This window comes from Notechis scutatus, chromosome Z, assembly GCF_049901735.1.
Source record: "Notechis scutatus isolate UNSWTSFEM ecotype Mainland chromosome Z, rNotScu1.2, whole genome shotgun sequence".
In the NCBI taxonomy this organism is placed as follows: domain Eukaryota; kingdom Metazoa; phylum Chordata; class Lepidosauria; order Squamata; family Elapidae; genus Notechis; species Notechis scutatus.
Genome location: NC_142025.1, coordinates 64,448,601 through 64,467,639, shown reverse-complemented (window position 1 = coordinate 64,467,639; position 19,039 = coordinate 64,448,601). Strand labels below are relative to the sequence as shown.

At 39.3% G+C, this 19,039-nt stretch overlaps 1 protein-coding gene across 5 annotated transcripts in view; it reads right to left on the bottom strand.

The window, feature by feature from the left end:
• Window positions 1–19,039, bottom strand: part of BBS9 (Bardet-Biedl syndrome 9) — a 407,995-nt gene that overhangs the window by 209,521 nt on the left and 179,435 nt on the right. For all 5 annotated transcript variants that reach the window (XM_087946210.1, XM_026674870.2, XM_087946208.1 and 2 more), the window contains exon 19: window positions 4,262–4,444. In XM_087946210.1, coding sequence (XP_087802336.1) covers window positions 4,262–4,444 — 183 coding nt within the window. The remainder of the gene's footprint in view (window positions 1–4,261; window positions 4,445–19,039) is intronic.

Genomic DNA, 19,039 nt, shown 5'->3' with positions numbered 1-19,039 from the left:
GATGGTTAACTATATAGTTTTTACTAGCTGCCCACACTAAAGCTGCCCTCAAGGTTGCTGCCTTAAGACTAGGTGCAAACACCTCATCGTAGTTATTGGCATTCTGCCTAAAACCTTGGACTACTAACCTTGCCTTATGGATTAAATTACCATCTTTATCTGTTTTTACCTTAAATATCCATTTGCAGCCAATGGACTTCTTACCTACAGGTAATTTGGCATTCTCATACACTTTCATATCTCTTAATGAATTCAGTTCCTTATTCATTGCTGCATACCAACTTTCTTTTTCCTTAGTAGGATACTTTTTTATTTCTTCTACAGAATTAGGAACTTGATTAATCTGGCACACTGTGTTAGCCTGGTACCTATCAGGCGGTCTAGATACACGTGTAGTTCTTCTGGGAATTACAGGGCTTACAGGAGGACTTTGTTGAACTACTACCTGTTCATCTTCCTCATCCTGTTCAGCTATTGAATCTGTTTCTTCCTTTATGGGCACTATTTCATCCTGTATTTGTCTCTTTACTTTATTTTTAAAGTTACAGGGATAACTAATGGGATTTCTATAGGATTCAATAATTACATCTTTATTGGCATCCTGTTCTAATTTCTCCCATCCTTCATGTTCTAGAAATTGGGCACTAGCACTACATAACACTTTAGATGTGCCTTTTCCCCAAAATCTATATGCCCTATGGTTTGCCTGGTAACCAACGAAGAAAAATCGTTTAGCTCTATGTTGCCCTTTTTTCTGAGTTGTGCAGGAATATGCACCCATGCTGGTGCACCAAATGTGTGCAGGTAACTTAGGTCAGGTTTCCTGCCATGCCACCTTAACAACGTTGTTCAATATGTTAGCACACATTGTAGCCTCCCCCCACAAATAATCAGGTAACCCAGAATCATTTAACATTGTTCTAACCATTGCCTGTAGTGTTTGGCCTCTTCTTTCAATAAAAGCGTTATGTTCTGGCCTGTATGGAGCAGACTTCTTATGCTCTATTCCAGCTACCTTAAGTCTGTTCTGGAATTTGTTATTAATAAATTCCGTACCATTATCTGTCACCAGGGTTATCAGTTGCCGTTTAGACTTTCTTTCAGCAAACTTAAGCCAATTGAAAAAATGTTGATATGTTTCAGTTTTGCTTTTCATTAAATAGCAAAACCCATATCTAGAATAATGGTCCATAATGCTCAGTATATATCTAGCACCCCCATACTGGGTTTCTTTGGACCTATTATGTCTGCAAATACTACTTCTAAAGGTTCTTTTGTTTTGAAACCATTTAGCCTATTTGCAGGCAATACTTTGCTCTTATCTTCACAGCAAACATTACAACGCAAATATTTATCACAAGGTTTTAACCTTATTCCTTCAGATAACTCAACTGTACGTTTTAGCATTTTAAAATTTACATGCCCCAAACGCCTATGCAATAAATGGATACATTCATTATGAGGCTTTATATTATTAAATACAGTCTGTGCCTCCCCTTTCTTACTATTATCTAAGACATATAATGTTCCATTTAAAGCTGCAGTTACCCTTTCGTTATCTTTTTCAATTATGCAATTATTATCCTTAAAAGTAATTACATAACCTAATTTATCTAATACCCTTACTGAAAGCAAATTAGATGTGCATTTAGTTGCGGTACATACAACATTTTTATATCCTGGTTTATGCACGGACAATGTGCAAGACCTTCACCTTTCGCTTTCAGATTCCAGCCGTTAGCAAGAGATATATGTTGAGAGCTTGTAGACATTTTTATAAATTTTGTCTTATCTCTTGTGATGCAGTGGGATGCACCACTGTCAACCACCCATAGATCATTCTTCACATCAGAGTTGCTAAACATGGCTAGTTCAAATGCTTTCTTTGGCTTTTTTACATTCTGGCTTTTTCCCTTTTTGCAGAAACTTGCCAAATGTCCTCTTCCTCCACAATTAAAACATTTTTTAATTGTGTATGCTGTTGAAGATAATTTCTTTTCTTCCATGTGCTGTATTTTGCTAAGCTGGTTTCTTTCAAGCTTTGAAGATAATTTCTCTTCTTTCTTATCTTCTCTCAGCTCGTCACGCTCACGCCTTCTTCTGGCTTCTTCTAATAGCCTGCCTGTTATGTCGGTTAATGAGAGGCTTTCTTTTGGCAATACCTCTAACGAAGTCACATAGTCATCATAGCTTTGATCTAATGAAGATAATATGATGTAGACTTGTTGCAGTTCATTAAATATAAGCTCTTTTTCTTGCAATTCTTGAAAAATGCTCTTCATACAGTTTAAATGAACTAACATATCTCCATTCCTCTGAAGATGCGTTGAAAAAGCTTCCGTGTAAGATTTATATGTGCTCCTACACTGTCCCGAACATAAATCTTCCTGAGGTTCTCCCAGCAGTTTGCAGCATTTTCTTCTCCACGAATATGGACAAGCTGCTGATCACAGAGAGTCAGTCCTATGATGCATAAAGCCTGCTCATTTTTCAGTTTAAAGTCTTGTAACTTTTCGTTATCATCATCATCAGCATGATCCCAGCTACTCACATCTGGTGGGTTTGCTATAATGTCCCACAAACCTTCTCTGCGTAGAAGTAAACTACATTTCATTGACCATGAAACATAGTTTGTTCCATCCAGCCTGGATATCATGGACAGTTGTGACAAATTTACTTGTGCCATTACTCTTCAGATATTTTGACTATTTTAAACTAATTAAAACAGTTTGTTTTTACAGTAATGTGCAACTCACACCAACTCTCTCTGCTATATCCTGGTTAGTTAGACTATGCTGCTGGGCCCATAACCAATGTTAGTGTTTGGGGATTAACCCCTAGCAGAGTATTGCAGCAGTAGTCAAGCCAGGCAACCAAACGAGAGTGGAAGGGCCCCAGAGTATACACACACTGAACACAAACACTGTTTGTAGTTTAAATAGTTTTAATCCATTTAGAGTTTAAAGCATTGTCATTCAGTCCATTTGTCATTCACTATATTTCCATCCAGTAAGACTCACTATTACAGTCCAAGTTAAGAGTCCTTACAATATCTTTATCAGCCGATAAAGATATCTTCTCCTCCTCCGGTGCCTCTCTCCAGAGAAACAAACGCTGGATATTCAGCAAGGCGCTCAAACAGTAGAACAGTTGAATTCCGCAGTAAATCAGCAAACAGTAGCAGACAGGATCATCTCGGTCACAGGCACAGTACAAACAGTATTCACAGTTAGTCACAGTAAGTTTTCCAGCTTCTAATGCTTCCTTATATTGTAACTTCTAACCGCACCCTTAATCGGCTAATAGCCTGCAACATTGTGCTTAAAGTGATAAGCACTTAAACCATGATATCTAAGTTTTATATATTTATTCACCCAAACCATATTTGGTATCAATGTTATACCTAACACCCCTGATCTATAGAGCAACAGTCAATGACCATGAAGAAATGGCAACTGAGGTGGTAGGTGATAGAAAGCTGCTGACATGAGGTTAAAAAAAAAAAAGCTTGGATAAGGAGTTGGTCAGAAGATCCCAATTAATGTACAGAACTACTACCTGTAGAATGTTTTCTAATCTGGATGCTGTACCTAGACAGTTTGTAGTGATGTGAGAGAAAGTTGGTAAGCCAAGTAATAGTGTTTTTATAGGTTAAGAAAAACTCTATAATCCTGAAAGTACAATGAAGGTACTATAATTCAGGGCTGTTAAACTTGCGGGCTGTGGGCCGGACGTGTCACATAATAGCCCTGCCAGTTTAGCGAAGGGGAAAAAAGCCCCAATGATGCCATTGTGACAATGCGAGTTTGACACCCTTGCTATAATTGAAAGGTCTTGTCTACATGTTTCTGCAGTTCTTTAAGCTTCTTCATTTCTGTAATTTTGGCTTTTCAAAATAGACTTGTTCCCTGAAAAACAAGAATTTATCCCACTAAGCATAAGCCCACAATTTATGTCCATAAGGCAGACATTACACATTTTTATCTTGGACACTGCAAAGAAATTAAAGCTTTTCATATAAATGAAAGTGAATACAATGGAGGAAGCAATATGTTCTGAATGTGTTTTAGTTGCTCTTTAATAATGCACTCCAAATGTGTTGGCTGAAGCAGTTCACTGTCCTTCAATAACATAAAAAGCACTCTGATTCAAGTAGAGCATTAATTCAAAATTCCATGCAGGAAAGAAAATTAAATGAAAAACCATCCCTTATAACGGTAATATTTTTTGTGGCTTAAAAATAAAATTAGCACACTCTTACCAACTCTTGAGTATTCTGTGTTAATGGCAGAAATGTAGCTTCCAGAATAGAAACTTGGTCAGCACTCAGTTTTTGCCATAGACTAATCAGCAGGATTACCAGCTGGGTGGCACTTTTTAATTTTGTGAATGCCTGGAACATAATGGCTTGGTTTTCTTCAGCTGCATCTGCTAGAGCTATTACCTACAAAAATTATAAACTTCTGTTAGGTAGCGTTCCTGAATACTGAACACTAACACTGCATATGGCTAATAATTAGTTTTCTTAAGAAAAATCTGATGAACTTTCATTTTTTTAAAAAATCTTAAAATCTTAAAATCCACATGGCAGTCAATTAACATTTCATTGCAATCAACAGAATAGAATCTGTAGAATTTCTATATTATTGAAGCTGATTCTCAGTATAAAATATAATAGAATAGCCCTTAATAAACTATAAGCATTCATTTAAATACCACTTGTTATTTCTATATAAAGTCTGTTACCAATTTTTTAAAAAAACATATATCCTCACAAACATATATTAATTTATGTAAACTATCACATTACTTGGTTTTATTAATACACATATGTTGATGGTACAAGTACAGTATAACTACTGGCACACCAAACTCTGAAAGGAAATTGAAGGTGTACTGAATGGCAATGCTACATTTAAAAAAATAAATTCACATAATACTTTGTCCTAATATTCTAATATCAGTGGAAAAACGTAATTAGAAATATTCTAAATAAATGAGTTTAAAAAAAATCAAAGATTTCTTTTTATAAACACATTGTTTATATTACATAAATCTAGACATGGGATTCTCCAAGCAGTTCAAAAACTAACTAGCTCAATTTTACAGATCAAGGGTATAAAGTTCTGTCAGCAGTGAATTTAGGGATTCTTCATGAACCAGATGTTATAGCAAATAGCATGAATTAATCTTTCCTTATATTTCATAAAACTATTGACAAAATAATTGCATGTGAAAGCTAATGAAAATTTGTGCAGTAAGGTTAATATTATATTGATCCAATTTTTCTTTTTAAAATTGCAACAGGAAAAATATAAAAGTAAGTTGATTTGCATTAAAAGCAGAATAGAATAGAATAGAATAGAATACCTTTATTGTCATTGCATTCTACAAATACAAGGAAATTTGAAAGCTACTCCAGCACAGTGCCCCAAACACCACATCACAATCACACTACGGAGTATTTAAAAATTAAAATAATTAAAATAATAATAATAATTAAAAACCTAGTTTAAAACCCATCTAAAACATATAGTAAGTTAAAACTTCCGGTTTGTCGGCTTCGCAAGCGGCGGGGATTCGCGATACTACGCGATCCCTGCTGCGCTAGCCGTTTTTGGTGCTCCAACCCGGACGGGTTTGGAGCTAAGGCTGCCCTGCAGGGGTGGCTGAAGATAAGGGGGATCCGGAGTGAGGTTTGGGGTGCTGCAGACCCCCTTCCCAGCCGGCAGAACCCCCTTTTCCCAAGACGGTGCAGCGGCGGTCCGTAATGGCCGCCACAAAGAAGCTGGCAGCCGGGTAAGAATGCGCAGGAGGAAGTGGAGAAAGCTTTTGAAAAGAGAAAGTTTTTCTTGGTTCCCGGGACTCTGAGATATATTTAACAAAATTCCTGGAAATTATGGCTTTCTGAATGATACCTTCTAGAAGAGAAAATAAGCGGCAATTTGGTGGTGCTAAAAGGAAAGTTTACTCTCCTTCCCTACGGAATTAATAATTGGATATTAAGAAACCTATTTTTTTTAGGTAAAAACTGGCTTTAAGTGATAAGTGAGAAGGGAGAGGACTAAAAAAATATTTGTATGTTAAGACTTTGTTGGAGGAGATGCCTTAAGGATTTGAAGACTGAAATATATTGCAATAAGACTTTAAGAAACAGATTTGGACTTTCTTTTTTTTCTGATTGATACTACCCCAGGAAGAGAAAGTGAGAACTTTGCCTTGGCTTGGACTGATTGATAACTTTTTTTTTTTTTTTTTGAAATATCTTGGTTGCTGCAAGAAGAAAGAAGGGGAAAAGAAAAGAAAAGATTTATAATGGCTTTTTCTGTTGAGGAACTGAGAAAAGAATATGAGCAAAAAAAAAATGGTAAAGATGGTTTGAAAGAAGCCTTCCTTTTCTTAGAAATGGCGCTTGCTAACTATCAACAAACATTACAACAGATGAAGACAGCAGAAGAAGAAGGAGAGGAAGAAGCCATTTTTAATGAATTTCAGAATTTAACCAAGAAAGAAGGAAGAGGGAAAGGAAGAGAAATGAAGGACTTAAGATTTAAAAAAACACTTAAGAAGGGGAAAAATAAGGTGCAAAATCAATATAATGATAGTAAACAAAAGGAAAAAGGAACACAACAGAGAAGGGAAGCCAGTAAGGCAGAGGCTAGAAGAAGGGGGGGTAGAAAGGTTTGGTGGGGAAAGAAAGGAAGGAAAAAGGTGGAGAAAAGCCACAAAGTTTTGAAATTAGATGGGAAAAAAGGAATCTTTTTTAGGGATAAAGGGTAAAGTATAAATTCTTCAAAAAAGATTTTGCAAGGTACATAAGATGATATTGTAGCATTGTATTAGAAATAGAAAATTAAAATGGTTTAAGAGTTGATAAGAGATTAAAATGTTGAAATGTTTAGTAATGATTGATTTTAAAATTTAATAATATTAAAGGGAAGGTTTAGAATATTGAGTTTTAATTAAAGAGTTTAATAAGATTATGGTATTGATGTTATTATAAAATTTTTATTATAGCATTTGTTTTTGGAAAAGGCAATGGGAATGTTATAAGGTTTAATATTTAGATCTACTGCTTACCTATGTATTTAATTATTTTGGATTTACTATTTAGATAGAACGTACCAAGCAGAATCGGATTGGGTATTGGGTGTTATTTTAAATGTTAATTTGATTAATTTATGGGGGAGATAGAAAGGCATCATACTCTGATTAGTGATTTCAGGAGAAATTCTTTTTTTTATTATAAGGAACGAGACAAAGGGACAATAAAGAATGGACAAAAGATACAAATATAATGACTCAAATTAAGATGGATTAATTAAGATAGAATTAAGAAGAGTGAAATGTGTGGAGAAGCTAATACAGAAGACTTAGAATGGTAAATAAAATAAGTAATGATATGTAAGATGAGCATGAATATAATTGAAGTCCATGAAGAGAGAGATATCTGGGGCCAAGTTACTTTCCTAAAAGATTTTTTTTTTTTATGTCTTGTGTCTTGTGTGTTGTGTGTTTATGTTTCTGGGAGAATTAATAAAACCTTGCAAAAATATAGAATGAGAATAATGGTAACCAAGTCAGAAAGAAATAGATGAAATAATAATATTGAAATTGAATAAGAGTAAAGAGAAGTAAAGAGAAATTGGATAAGAGGTTTATGTATGCTTATATGGAAATGGTTTAAATTAGAATTATAGGTTTTATCTGACTTGTTAAATTTATAATGGAAAAAGGTTTAAGTATGTAATGGTTAATGATGATTTGTTTGTTTCTGAAAAATTAATAAAACTTGTTTTTAAAAAAATAAAAATAAAAAATAAAATAAAACATATAGTAAGTTAGATAGCTTAAAAATGCCACTATATACATATGGCTAAATCACATATGCATTGTTTGATTCAATACAATTATTGCCTTGGAAAAGAATTAGAGAGGCATCATTTCATCTTAGGTTCCAAAATGTGGTGGAAGACAAAAAGGAAGATTTACGTGCAATTATGACGAATTTGATAGCGACGGCTTTACAGAAACCCAAACTGGAAATTGAAAATGATGTAGACGAGGTCTACAGAGTATATACACACTATGCGAGGAGACAGAGACTAACCCGAGAGGTTCATATTCGATTTGGAAGAAGATAACACGAGACCTGCTCTATAGTAAGACCAGAGATGAACCACTTGTATACAAAGATCATGAAGTGGTTACACTGAAACAAATACCTAGGAGAGTCAGAGAGCAGAGAAGGGGCTACCAATTTTTATCAACTCAGCTTATTAGAAATGGTATTCCATTTAGGTGGCTCACCCCAGAGGGGCTTTTAGTTTCGTGGCAGGACAAAAAATAAAAAATTGATACAATTGAAAAAGCACAGGAACTTCGTGAATGACACCTAGGACCCAAGGAAGAACAAGAAAGTAGAGACGACCTAAATACAAGAAGCCAAGAGGAACAACTCTCTGGAGAAAAAGAATCTGATTCACTCTCTGAACCCCAAAATCTTAGAGAAGAAGGGGAAGGCAACAGACTAAGAAAAAGAGAGCCTAGAACAAGAAATGAAACAAGAAATGCCTCACACAGTCAGTGACACTGATAGAGAAATCAGTTTATTTTCAGTCAATATCAATGGTTTAAATCTATCATCAAAAAGAAAAGATATTTGAGAAACTTAAAAAACAAAATGCTGACATAACTTGAATCCAAGAAGTGCATATTCCAGACAATCAAGCAGACCTCTTAAAGAATATAAATTTGGGTAGAATGTACTTGGCACTTGCAAACACACAAAAAAGGGGGTACTGTAGTATACGTAAAAGATTGGTTGCAACATAAAAAAATATACAAAGATCAAGAAGGGAGAATGCTCTTTATAGAAATAAATGTAAATCAGAAAAAGATGTTATTTGTCACAATATATGCCCCGAATACAAACCAAAAAGACTTTTATAATAGGCTTCACCATAAGATAATAGAATTTGAGTATGCTAATGTATGCATTGTAGAAGACTATAATGCAGTGGTCCCCAACCTTTTTTGTACCAGGGACCGGTTTCAAGCAGAAAATTTTTGCAAGGACCGGGGGGAGAGAAGAGAAGGGGGCTTTTCCTGTTGCCGCAGCTATTCCAGCGCCCGTTTCACCCCCACCCCACCCGCCCGCCCGCCCGCCGCTTCAATCCACAGTGTCCCGTTCTGCCTGCCTGCCTGCCTTAGTTTCTGGTTGTTTGGGAGCAGCTTCGGCTGAGAATAATAACTATTCGCCTCTTTTACTCAGCCGAAGCTGTTCCGATTCAACCATTAACGAAGGCAGGCAGGCAGGCAGGCAGGCAGAACGGAGCACTGGGTTGAACCCCGCGCACGCGCGCGGGCGGGCGAGCGGGCGGGCGGGGTGGGGGTGGGGAGAAACGGGCACTTCGGAGCGCTGCGGCGACAGGAAACCCCCCGCTTCTTTGAAGCAGTTTCTTCCTGGGCTGGTGGAGGAGCGAGAGAGCGACTGAGAGAGCTGACCCAGAGAGAAGGACAGGCTTCGGTTGCTTCCTCCCTCCCCTTCTTTCATTTGTGTCCTTGATCCCCGATCCCAGCAGCATTCACCGAAGGTGAAGAAAGCCGCCATTTTTTTAAAAAAATAATTCTTTGCGGCCCGGTAGAGTGCTCCACGGCCCGGTACCAGTCCGCGGCCCGGTGGTTGGGGACCCCTGCTATAATGCAGTCCCAAACAAAGATAAACCGCAGCCCACTGGTTGGCGACCGCTGATCTAGTCCAACCCCCCACCTCAGCGGGAGACCCTACACCATTTCTGACAAGTGGCAGTCCAAATTCTTCTTGAAAGACTCAAGTGATGACGCTCCCACAATTTCTGAGGGCAAGCTATTCCATTGGTTGATTGTTCTCACTGTCAGAAAGTTTCTCCTTATTTCCAGGTTAAATCTCTCCTTGTTCAGTTTCCATCCATTATTCTTTGTTGGGCCTTCATGTGCTTTAGAAAATAGCTTGACCCCTTCCTCTCTGTGGCAGCCCCTCAAATTTTGGAACACTGCTTTCATGTCTCCTCTGGTCCTTCTCTTCACTAGACTAGCCATGCCCAGTTCCTGTAACTATTCCTCGTATGTTATCGTCTCCAGTCCCCTAATCATCCTGGTTGCACTTCTCTGCACTCTTTCTAGAGTCCCAACATATTTTTATAGTGTGGTGACCAAAACTGGATGCAGTATTCTAAGTGTGGTCTTACTAAGGATTTATAGAGTGGTATTAGTACCTCACTTGATCTTGATTGTATCCCTCTATTAATGAAATTAGGATTGCATTAGCTTTTTTGGCTGCTGTTGCAATTGCTGGCTCATATTTAACTGGTTGTCCACTAAGACTCCAAGATCCCTCTCAGAGTTACTGCTATTAAGCCTGGTTACACCCAGTCTATATGTATACTTTTGTTTTTTTCTTGCGTAAGTGTAGTACTTTACTTTTCTCTATATTGAATTTCATTTTGTTAGATACAGCCCAGTGTTCGAGTGTGTCAAGATCCATCTGGATCTTGAGTCTATCTTCTTGGGTATTAGCTATTCCTGCCAACTTTGTATCATCTGCAATTTGGTACATTCTCCTTCTATTCCCTCATTTAAGACATTAATGAAGATTTTGAAGAGTAATGGGCCTAAGATGGGATCTTGTGGCACCCCACTGCTTACTTCCCTCCATGTAGACTTAGACCCATTAAGGACTACTCGTTGAATACGATTTGTCAGCCAGTTGTGAATCCATCTTGTGGTGATGCTATCTATGCCACGTTTTTCTAGTTTACCAAGAAGTAGGTTGTGGTCTACTTTGTAGAATGCCTTGCTGAAATCTAAATATATTATGTCCACAGTATTTCGCTGGTCTATAATTTAGTCACTAAGTTGAAGAATGAAATAAGATTGGTTTGGCATGATCTGTTTTTAACAAACCATGCTGACTACTAGTTATTATTTTAGTTGTTTCTTGATGTTGGCAGATCTGTTTTTTTTAAATTATCTTTTCCAATATCTTCCTGTATATTTATGTTTGGCTGATTGGGTCTGTAGTTACCTGGATCTGGTTTTTTCCCTTTTTTGAAGATGGGTATCACATCAGCTCTTTTCCAGTCCTCTGGTAGTTCCCCAGGCTCCAGGATTTTTGTGGTTAGTGCTTATGATATGACCTCTGCCAGCTCCTTTAAAACTCTGGGATGTAATCTGTCAGGTCCCGGTGATTTGTGTTCATCAAGATCAGACAGGTGTTCTCTTACTATTTTTTGCCTATTTTAACTTTTATTTCTAATCTGTCTTTTAGACTTTTGTTTTTGGTAGGTTGGGCTATAGTTTCTTTTTACGTGAAGACCGATGCAAAGAATGAGTTAAGCAGCTCTGCTTTCTCTCTGCTCAGTCTGTTGTTTCCTTGCCGTCTTCTCTCCTTAGTAAACAGACTGTTTCTTGGCTTTTTTCTTGTTATATTGGAAGAAACTCTTTTTTTATTATTATCTTTGACTTTTGTTGCAAGTCTTTGTTCATTCTGAGCCTTTGCTTTCCGGACTTCGTCTTTGCAGATTCTGGGTATCTGCTGATATTTTGCCTTAGTTGTGTGTCCCTCTTTCTATTTTTTGTACTTGTCCTTTTTGTCTTTCAATTTGTCAGAGAGATCTTTGTGCAGCCATGCTGGTTTCTTCTTGGATTTCTTGTTTTTCTTTCTCAGTGGTATTATGCTGGTCTTGGCTTTTTTGACCATACTTTTTAGAGTTTCTCAAGTTCCTGAGTTATTTTCCCCTTTAGGATTTTCATCCAAAGAATCTTTCCCAAGTTCTCTCTGAATTTAAAATCTAAGAGTCTGGTGTCATTATGTTCAATTGCTTGTGTTTGTGTTATGTTGAATTATAACATGGTCACTCTCATCCAAGGTATGACATGGTCATTCTCATCCAAGGTTCCTACAGTTTCAACTCCCTCTATCACTTCTTCTCTGTTTGTAAAAAATTAAGTCCAGTATAGCTGTGCCTCTAGTTCCATTCTCTACCTTTTGGACAACAAAGTTGTCAGCTAGGTTGGTTAGGAACTTATTTCATTTCTCACTTGGTGTGCATAATTAGTTTTCCAATTGATATCAGGGTAATTGAAGTCCCCCATTACTATTGTAATGTGTTTCCTATATATGTTTGTTAGTTGGTTGGCAAAAAGGACAACTATTTTTTCTGCTTGATTAGGTGGCCTATAATATACACCTATGGCCGTGTCATTCTTTTTTCCTTTTATATTGACCCAATATAAAGGAGGTTTTCATCTTTAGTTTCATGCATATCTGTAGCAATATAGTGGTCCTTTATATACAGTGCAACTCCAGCTCCTCTTTCATGGGGTTTGTTTTTTTGGGAAGAGTTTGTATCTTTCTATCAGTATGTTCCAGTCATGGGTTTCATCCCACCAGGTTTCTGTTATTCCAACTATATCATATCTACATTCACGTATTAATAGTTCAAGTTCACCCTGTTTTACCCCCAGACTTTGTGCATTTGTATATAGGCACTTGAGATCTTTATGCTTCCTATGTCTCCTTTTTGGTGTTTGTGTTTGTCTTCCTTCCCATCCCTCCTTATACATTATTTGACTTTCTTTGTAGGGTTTTTGCTTGGCATTAGGTCCTGAAGATCCTAAGGATTGGTCACCCCCTTCCCCTCAATTTTAGTATAAAGCCCTCCTGATACGTTGAGCCAGTCACTTTCTCAAAACATTCTTCCCACTCTTTGTGAGGTGCAAACCACCCCTTGCCAGAAGCCCATCATGGTGATTATATAGACCGTGGTCCAGGAATCCAAAGTTTTTTGGTGACACCAACCCTTTAGCCAGTAGTTCACTTCTAAAATTCTCTGTTCTGTTACTGGATGTTGTCCTTTCGTTGGCAGTATAGATGAAAAAACTACTTGATCATATAAGTTTTTCTTGCCTAGCTGCTCATAATCACTCAATATTGTTTTCAAGTCCTTTTTTGTGTCATTTGTCTCTACATGTAATAGTAGCAAAGGGTAGTAGTCTGTGGGCCTAATTATTTTGGTTAGGTTATCAGCCACATCTTTGATTTTTGCTCCAGGGAGACAACATACCTCCCTAGAAGGCATGTCCAGTATGCAGATGGCTGGTTTTGTTCCTTTGAGAATAAAATCTCCTATCACGAACACTCACATTCCTTTTTTAGGGGGTGCAGTCTGGGATGCTTTTCTGTTTATCACAGGTGAGTTTGATGTGACTTTTTTTTAGAGATGTTGGATAATGCCTTTTTTTTGCATGTTTTCTTTGAGGGGGACGTTGTGGGTCTGAGTATTTTCAACTGGGGGAAAAATCTGTTGCTCGGTTTTAATGGAGATGCTTCTGATTGGGTTAGATTGGGCAGCAGGGGTTTGTTAGATATGTGCTGCTTCTTTCTTTGATTATTGTGTTTCCTTCTATGTGTGACATGCCTCCATTTGTCTTCCTCCAAGGGTTTTATCATCAGGAAAAATCACAAATAATGATCATGTGACTGCAGAATGCTTGATTACTAAAAGCTCAAGGACTGATCGTAAATCCCCCTTGTACAGTGCTGTCATAACTGGTAACAGCGCACTGGGATTGGAAATTCGATCATGCCCTGTGACGGACCCTCCAGTCCTGGCAGATGGTTGTCTGTGTAAGCTGAGATGGAGCAACTGGAGGGAAGAATGGAAGCAGAAAGCGTGGACTTCCCTCGGCACAAAGCTTGACAATACACAAAACAATGGTGCACATATATCAGTGCAAGTGTGCCGAAGGCAGGGCTTTTTGGCTGGTGCGATCAAATTTCTAACCGAAAAAGCAAGCTGGGCTGGGAAAAAGGTGAGGCACAGCAGAGCAACCACAGGTGAGGTAGCCGTCGAAGGCGGCCAGGGCATGTTGGTGTGAGGGTGCTGAAGGCAGGGCTTTTTGGCTGGCTCACACACTCTCTCCCAGAATGATGGTGGCACAACTGAAGGGGAGAAGCCAGTGAAGGTGTTGTTTACAGAGCAGACTGACTGACAGTCCCTCACTGTGCAGCTCTTCCAACTCGGGACGAAAGGAGGGGGATACTTGGAGCTTCTTTTCTGATGCCAGTCACACACATGCACCCCCGGACACACAGTCAGGTGGTACAGGCTAGCCTTATTTTCCTAAGGTCATAGATCTGAGGCAATTCGCTCTGTGCCAGGCAGGAGCCACCCAGTGAGGAGGGCAAAGAGCCCCCTTGAGGTCAGCAGTAGCAGTAGGGGCAGCTGCGCCACAGCCAGTACGGCACCTGCCATGGCCGAAAAGTGTCCCAGCAGCAGCAGGGCCAGCAGCTGGGCTTGCAGAGGCCAGGGCGGACTGAGAGTTTGGCCAGCAGGCACCACGAGAGCAGTAGCAGGGCAGCAGCCAGAGCCGGGGTCAGGCAGCGCAGTGGCAGGTTGCGCAACAGCAGTATAGACATCGTGGGGAGCCACTCCTGCCAATGCCTCTTGGTCTGGCTGAAGAGCAGCCTGTCCCAGGTGCCATCAGGCCCCCAAGAAGCAGCAGGTGCGGCAGGGCAAGCACCCAGGCCTTGGAGCTGACAACAACCTTTGAAATCGATCCAGGGAAGAACGGGACAGCTTCTTCCCTTTCAGCCCCTTCTGCTTTTGCTGAAAGAGCCAACTGGCAATTGCTCAGGGAGAAAAGAAAGGTGTTTTTTTTTTTTTTGAAGAAATCTTCCTCCCCACACACCCAATGTGAGCAACATCAGCTGTCCATGCCCACCATTCCACCCTCTGCTGATGACACCATTAGGGCTTATTTTGGGGGTAGGTCATATGGTACTACTGATTCAATCCAAAACTACACTGGTTCTTTTGGCAATTATAGCACATTGCTGGCTAATGTTTAATCTGTGGTCTACAAAAATTCCCAGATCTTTCTTGCAAGTATTATTGTTAAGTTGGCTATTGGCTTTTTCTGCTTAAATGCAGAACTTTACATTTCTCACCACTGAAAAACATTTTATTGGAGGGATCCAGTTCAAACTTATCAAGATCTTTTGAAATCTTAAGTTGTCTTCTGAAATATTAATTACCTGCTCCTCATCTGCTTTGGGCCTGCCAAATTTTCTGAACATCACTTTAATTCCCCCCCACCAATGTTTTATGTAGATGATAAAGAGTACTGGGGCCAGGATAAAATTTTGGAATCCCTACTTTATATTTTCCTCCATGTGAACATAGACCCATTAAATATCATATGTTGGATATGGTTCATTTGGTAGTGGCATCAACATCAAATATTGTTATAATTTATCAAGAAAAGGGTTATGTTCTAATATTAATGGATATAAGTATAACTGTCAGGCTCTGCCCAAGGACAACATAGATCAAAAGTTCAGTATTTTATCTGCTTATATCCAATAGACAAATCTTGCCAGGCTGAACCTATATTACACTCACCCTAACCGATATATCTTGGGTGATTATAGGTACTGGGTATCTTAAATCTTTTCCAGTATCTCGATTCCAGTTCCAAGTTGTGCTTTCTCTTGTCTTCTCCTACTCCTTGAAATGTGCTCCCTCCTTCCTGGAAAATTGCCACTTCATTATAATCTAATACACTATCACATTACCACCCCTTCTTTGATACAATCCATTACAATAAGCTTGAGAGACAGGAGAAAGAGCCACAATCTAGACAATGATCTAATAAGCAAAATGTCAATGTCCTGACTGACAAACCCAAACCAAGCCTGCAAGCACTATTGAGACGACCCAATCTCTTTATGCAAAACTTTACTGAATACATCATTTCAGCACATATTGAAAGCAAAACCAGTTCCACTTAATTCCCATGTTTTTCGCATAAAGAATAGTCCCTTCCCTCCTCAATGTGCAGATCATATTGTCCAATTAGGTGTCTGGGTATTGTTACAGAAACCTGTCCAAGTCTTTGTCAACCATCTGGTTAGATGACCTTGGTTCCCATGGGACGGATTCTTGCTGTCGCCTGGAACTCCAAACCTAATTTTTCCTCCTCCCCCCCAATTTTGTGGTGAGCTAAGAAGCAAAAATGGCTGTAACAGCATAATCAAACTTTGAACTTAAGTCGGACTCCCCTAGCATGTGGAAGGTACCTGGAAAATAGTAAACCCATTGTCACAGACGTTGTCGGAACTGGAACCCGACACCCATATTAATTACATCAGGGCTCCCCAACCCCACTAGGAAAGGGGCCCAGCATTTTTGGAATATTTTTCATGGAATCTCCTTATGACCCAGTTCGCCTTCATATTCTGGGCTTTAACCCACCATGCTTCTGACATTGAGTAATCCTTCCATTGTACAAAGTACTGGAGTTTTCCCCTTATATAGTATGAATCCAATACTTGTTTAACTTCATAATGCATTTCATCCCCCACTATTATGGGACCTGGAGCCTCTTTCACCATTGGTCTTAGCCTTGATCCCACCACTGGCTTAAGCAAACTACAATTAAACACTGGGTGCGCTTTTCCCAATATTCAGGGTAGCTTGAGTTCCACTGTGACTGGGTTTATGACCAGGGTAGCCTTAATTTAAGATGCTTTGTAGACAGATACATTTTGTTCCCTATATAGAATTTTGTCCCCTATATAGAATTTCCCTTGGTGCAATTGCTTCTTGTCTGCCTGGATTTTTTTTGACTCTCAGTTGCTTTAGCTAATGCTTTCTTCACGTTTCCCCAGGCACTTGGGAAGAAACCTACCCATTCAGTCAAACTTACTGACATGGAGGATTCCCTAGGGTATTCTGGCATGTGCACAAATTCTATTCCCATTGCTTCTTAAAAGGAATAGGTCCCATTCTGCTATGTACAGCATTATTGTAGGCCACTTCAGCAAATGGCAGGATTTCTGTCCAGTTAGATGGTTGACATAGCAATGCAGGTATCGTTCCACCATTTCGTTAGTACGTTCAGAGGCCCCATTCATACTTGGATGAAAAGCTGAGCTGAGTCCCTGGGATGACCTATTAGCTTTATGAACTTCCTCCAAAATTTGACTTTGATTTGGACCTCCCTGATAATTCATTTCAGCACCCTGTGTAGCTGGTAGATGTGCTGCAGGAACAACTTAGCCAATCTCTGGACTGATGGGAGGCTTGAGCAAGCTACGAAGTGAGCTTGCTTGGAGAACAAATCAATTACTGTCCAAATTACAGTATTTTTCCCACTTTCTGAGAGTTCAAATATAAAATCCATGTCTATTTCTTCCCAAGGTAGGATTTGCTCCTCCACTTGTTGCAAACCGCCCGTCTTTTTTTCATAGCCGTACACACTGTACAACTCTTTACATAGCTCTCTATGTCCTTCTTCATTCCTGGTCACCAAAACTATCGTTTGGCAAATGTAAAGTCATTAAGAATCCGAAGTGGCCAGCTTGCTTGGTATCATGGTTCCATTTCAGAATCTGTACTCACAGGCTGCTAGGGACATATAACTTATCTCCTCAAGATTACCTCCCTCCCCATGGGCTCCAAACCAGGTATTGGTTCATAGTTCCCTCATTGGTTCATAGTTCCTGTCAATGCAATCTGGAATCTGACAGCTTTTTTCTCACCTGCTGTCTTGTGCCACTCGCTGCTTCATAGGGACGATTGCGTTCATTACCTCCTGATTGCTTTTGTATTGCGGCAGGCAGAACAGGACATGTTGCATGTTACCCCATTTTTCCAAATCTGACTTAATTTGTTGTTTCAATTTATAATAGTTATCTTCCTTAATCGTTCCACATCTAGCCATTAACTGAATCCCCAAATATTTCATTTTCTTTGTGATCTGGGTATCTAGTCTATCATTAACTCTCTTTTCTATTTCTCTGACATATTTTTTTGGAGAGTTTTATGTTTGGGAGGGATTGGAGCTTTTAAAGTCGCCTTGGGGACTGGTGCCAGACATACAGCTATTTGCTGGACTTCCTGGCCACAATGGAAGCACAAACCGGATTTGCATCTTGGGGCTTCTGGAAGGCTGGTGTCAATGCAGACAGTGGTATCCTTCTCAATGAGTGCCACTCCTGGCTCTTTTATGGTGGGCTTTCACTCCCCCCATGCCTCTTGTCTTCTTTTATATCAAGCTCCACCACCGGCGCTAGTCAATACAGTCACAAATCCAGTCAGATATTTCCTGGGTAAGCAGGTGTGATACAACTCCCGATTCAAGCCATCTCTAAAATAGAATCAAATAGAATTGAATAGAAGGGACCTTGGAGATCTTCTAGTCTAGCTCCCTGCTCAAGTAGGAGAACCTATACTATTTCAGATAAGTGACTGTCTAGTTTCTTCTTAAAAACTTCCAGTGATAAGAGTGCCCACAATTTCTGAAAACAAGCTGTTTCACTGGTTAATTGTCCTCACTGTTAGGAAGTTTCTCCTTAATTCCAGGTTGCTTCTCTCTTTGATTAGTTTCCAATCATTGTTTCTTGTCCTGCTCTCTGATGCTTTGTATAATTTGACTGCCTCTTCTTTGTGGCAGCCCCTGAAATACTGGAATACTCACAATTACTGTTTTTTGAACCAGGTCTCACCTAATCTGTACTTACACCTTTGATTTATCCTGCCTAAATGTAAAACTTTGCTTTTCTCCACATTAACATTCATTTTGTTGGCTAGAGCCCATTGTTCAACTTTGTCAACATCTTTTTGGATCCTTCGCTTGTCTTCTAGGGTATTGGCTATTCCTGGCAGTTAAGTGTCATCTGCAAATTTGATGAGCTCCCCTTCTATCCCCTCATCTAAATCATTTAGAGTACTGGACCTAAGATGGAGCCTTGTGGTACTCCCATTGCTTACATCTCTCCATGTGCATATGGTAACATTAAGGACACCTCATTGAGTACAGTTTGTCAGCCAGCTACAAATCCATGATGACATTGGTAGACCAGCAGCTGCTCTGGCTGATGCCTGAGTTTCCCTGTGATCCGCCAGAACTCACAAACTCCATTACCAGTTGATTTCCTTGCCTGTTGGTGTGACTCTGCCCACTGGACTTGGGTGTCATCCTCAAACCTGGC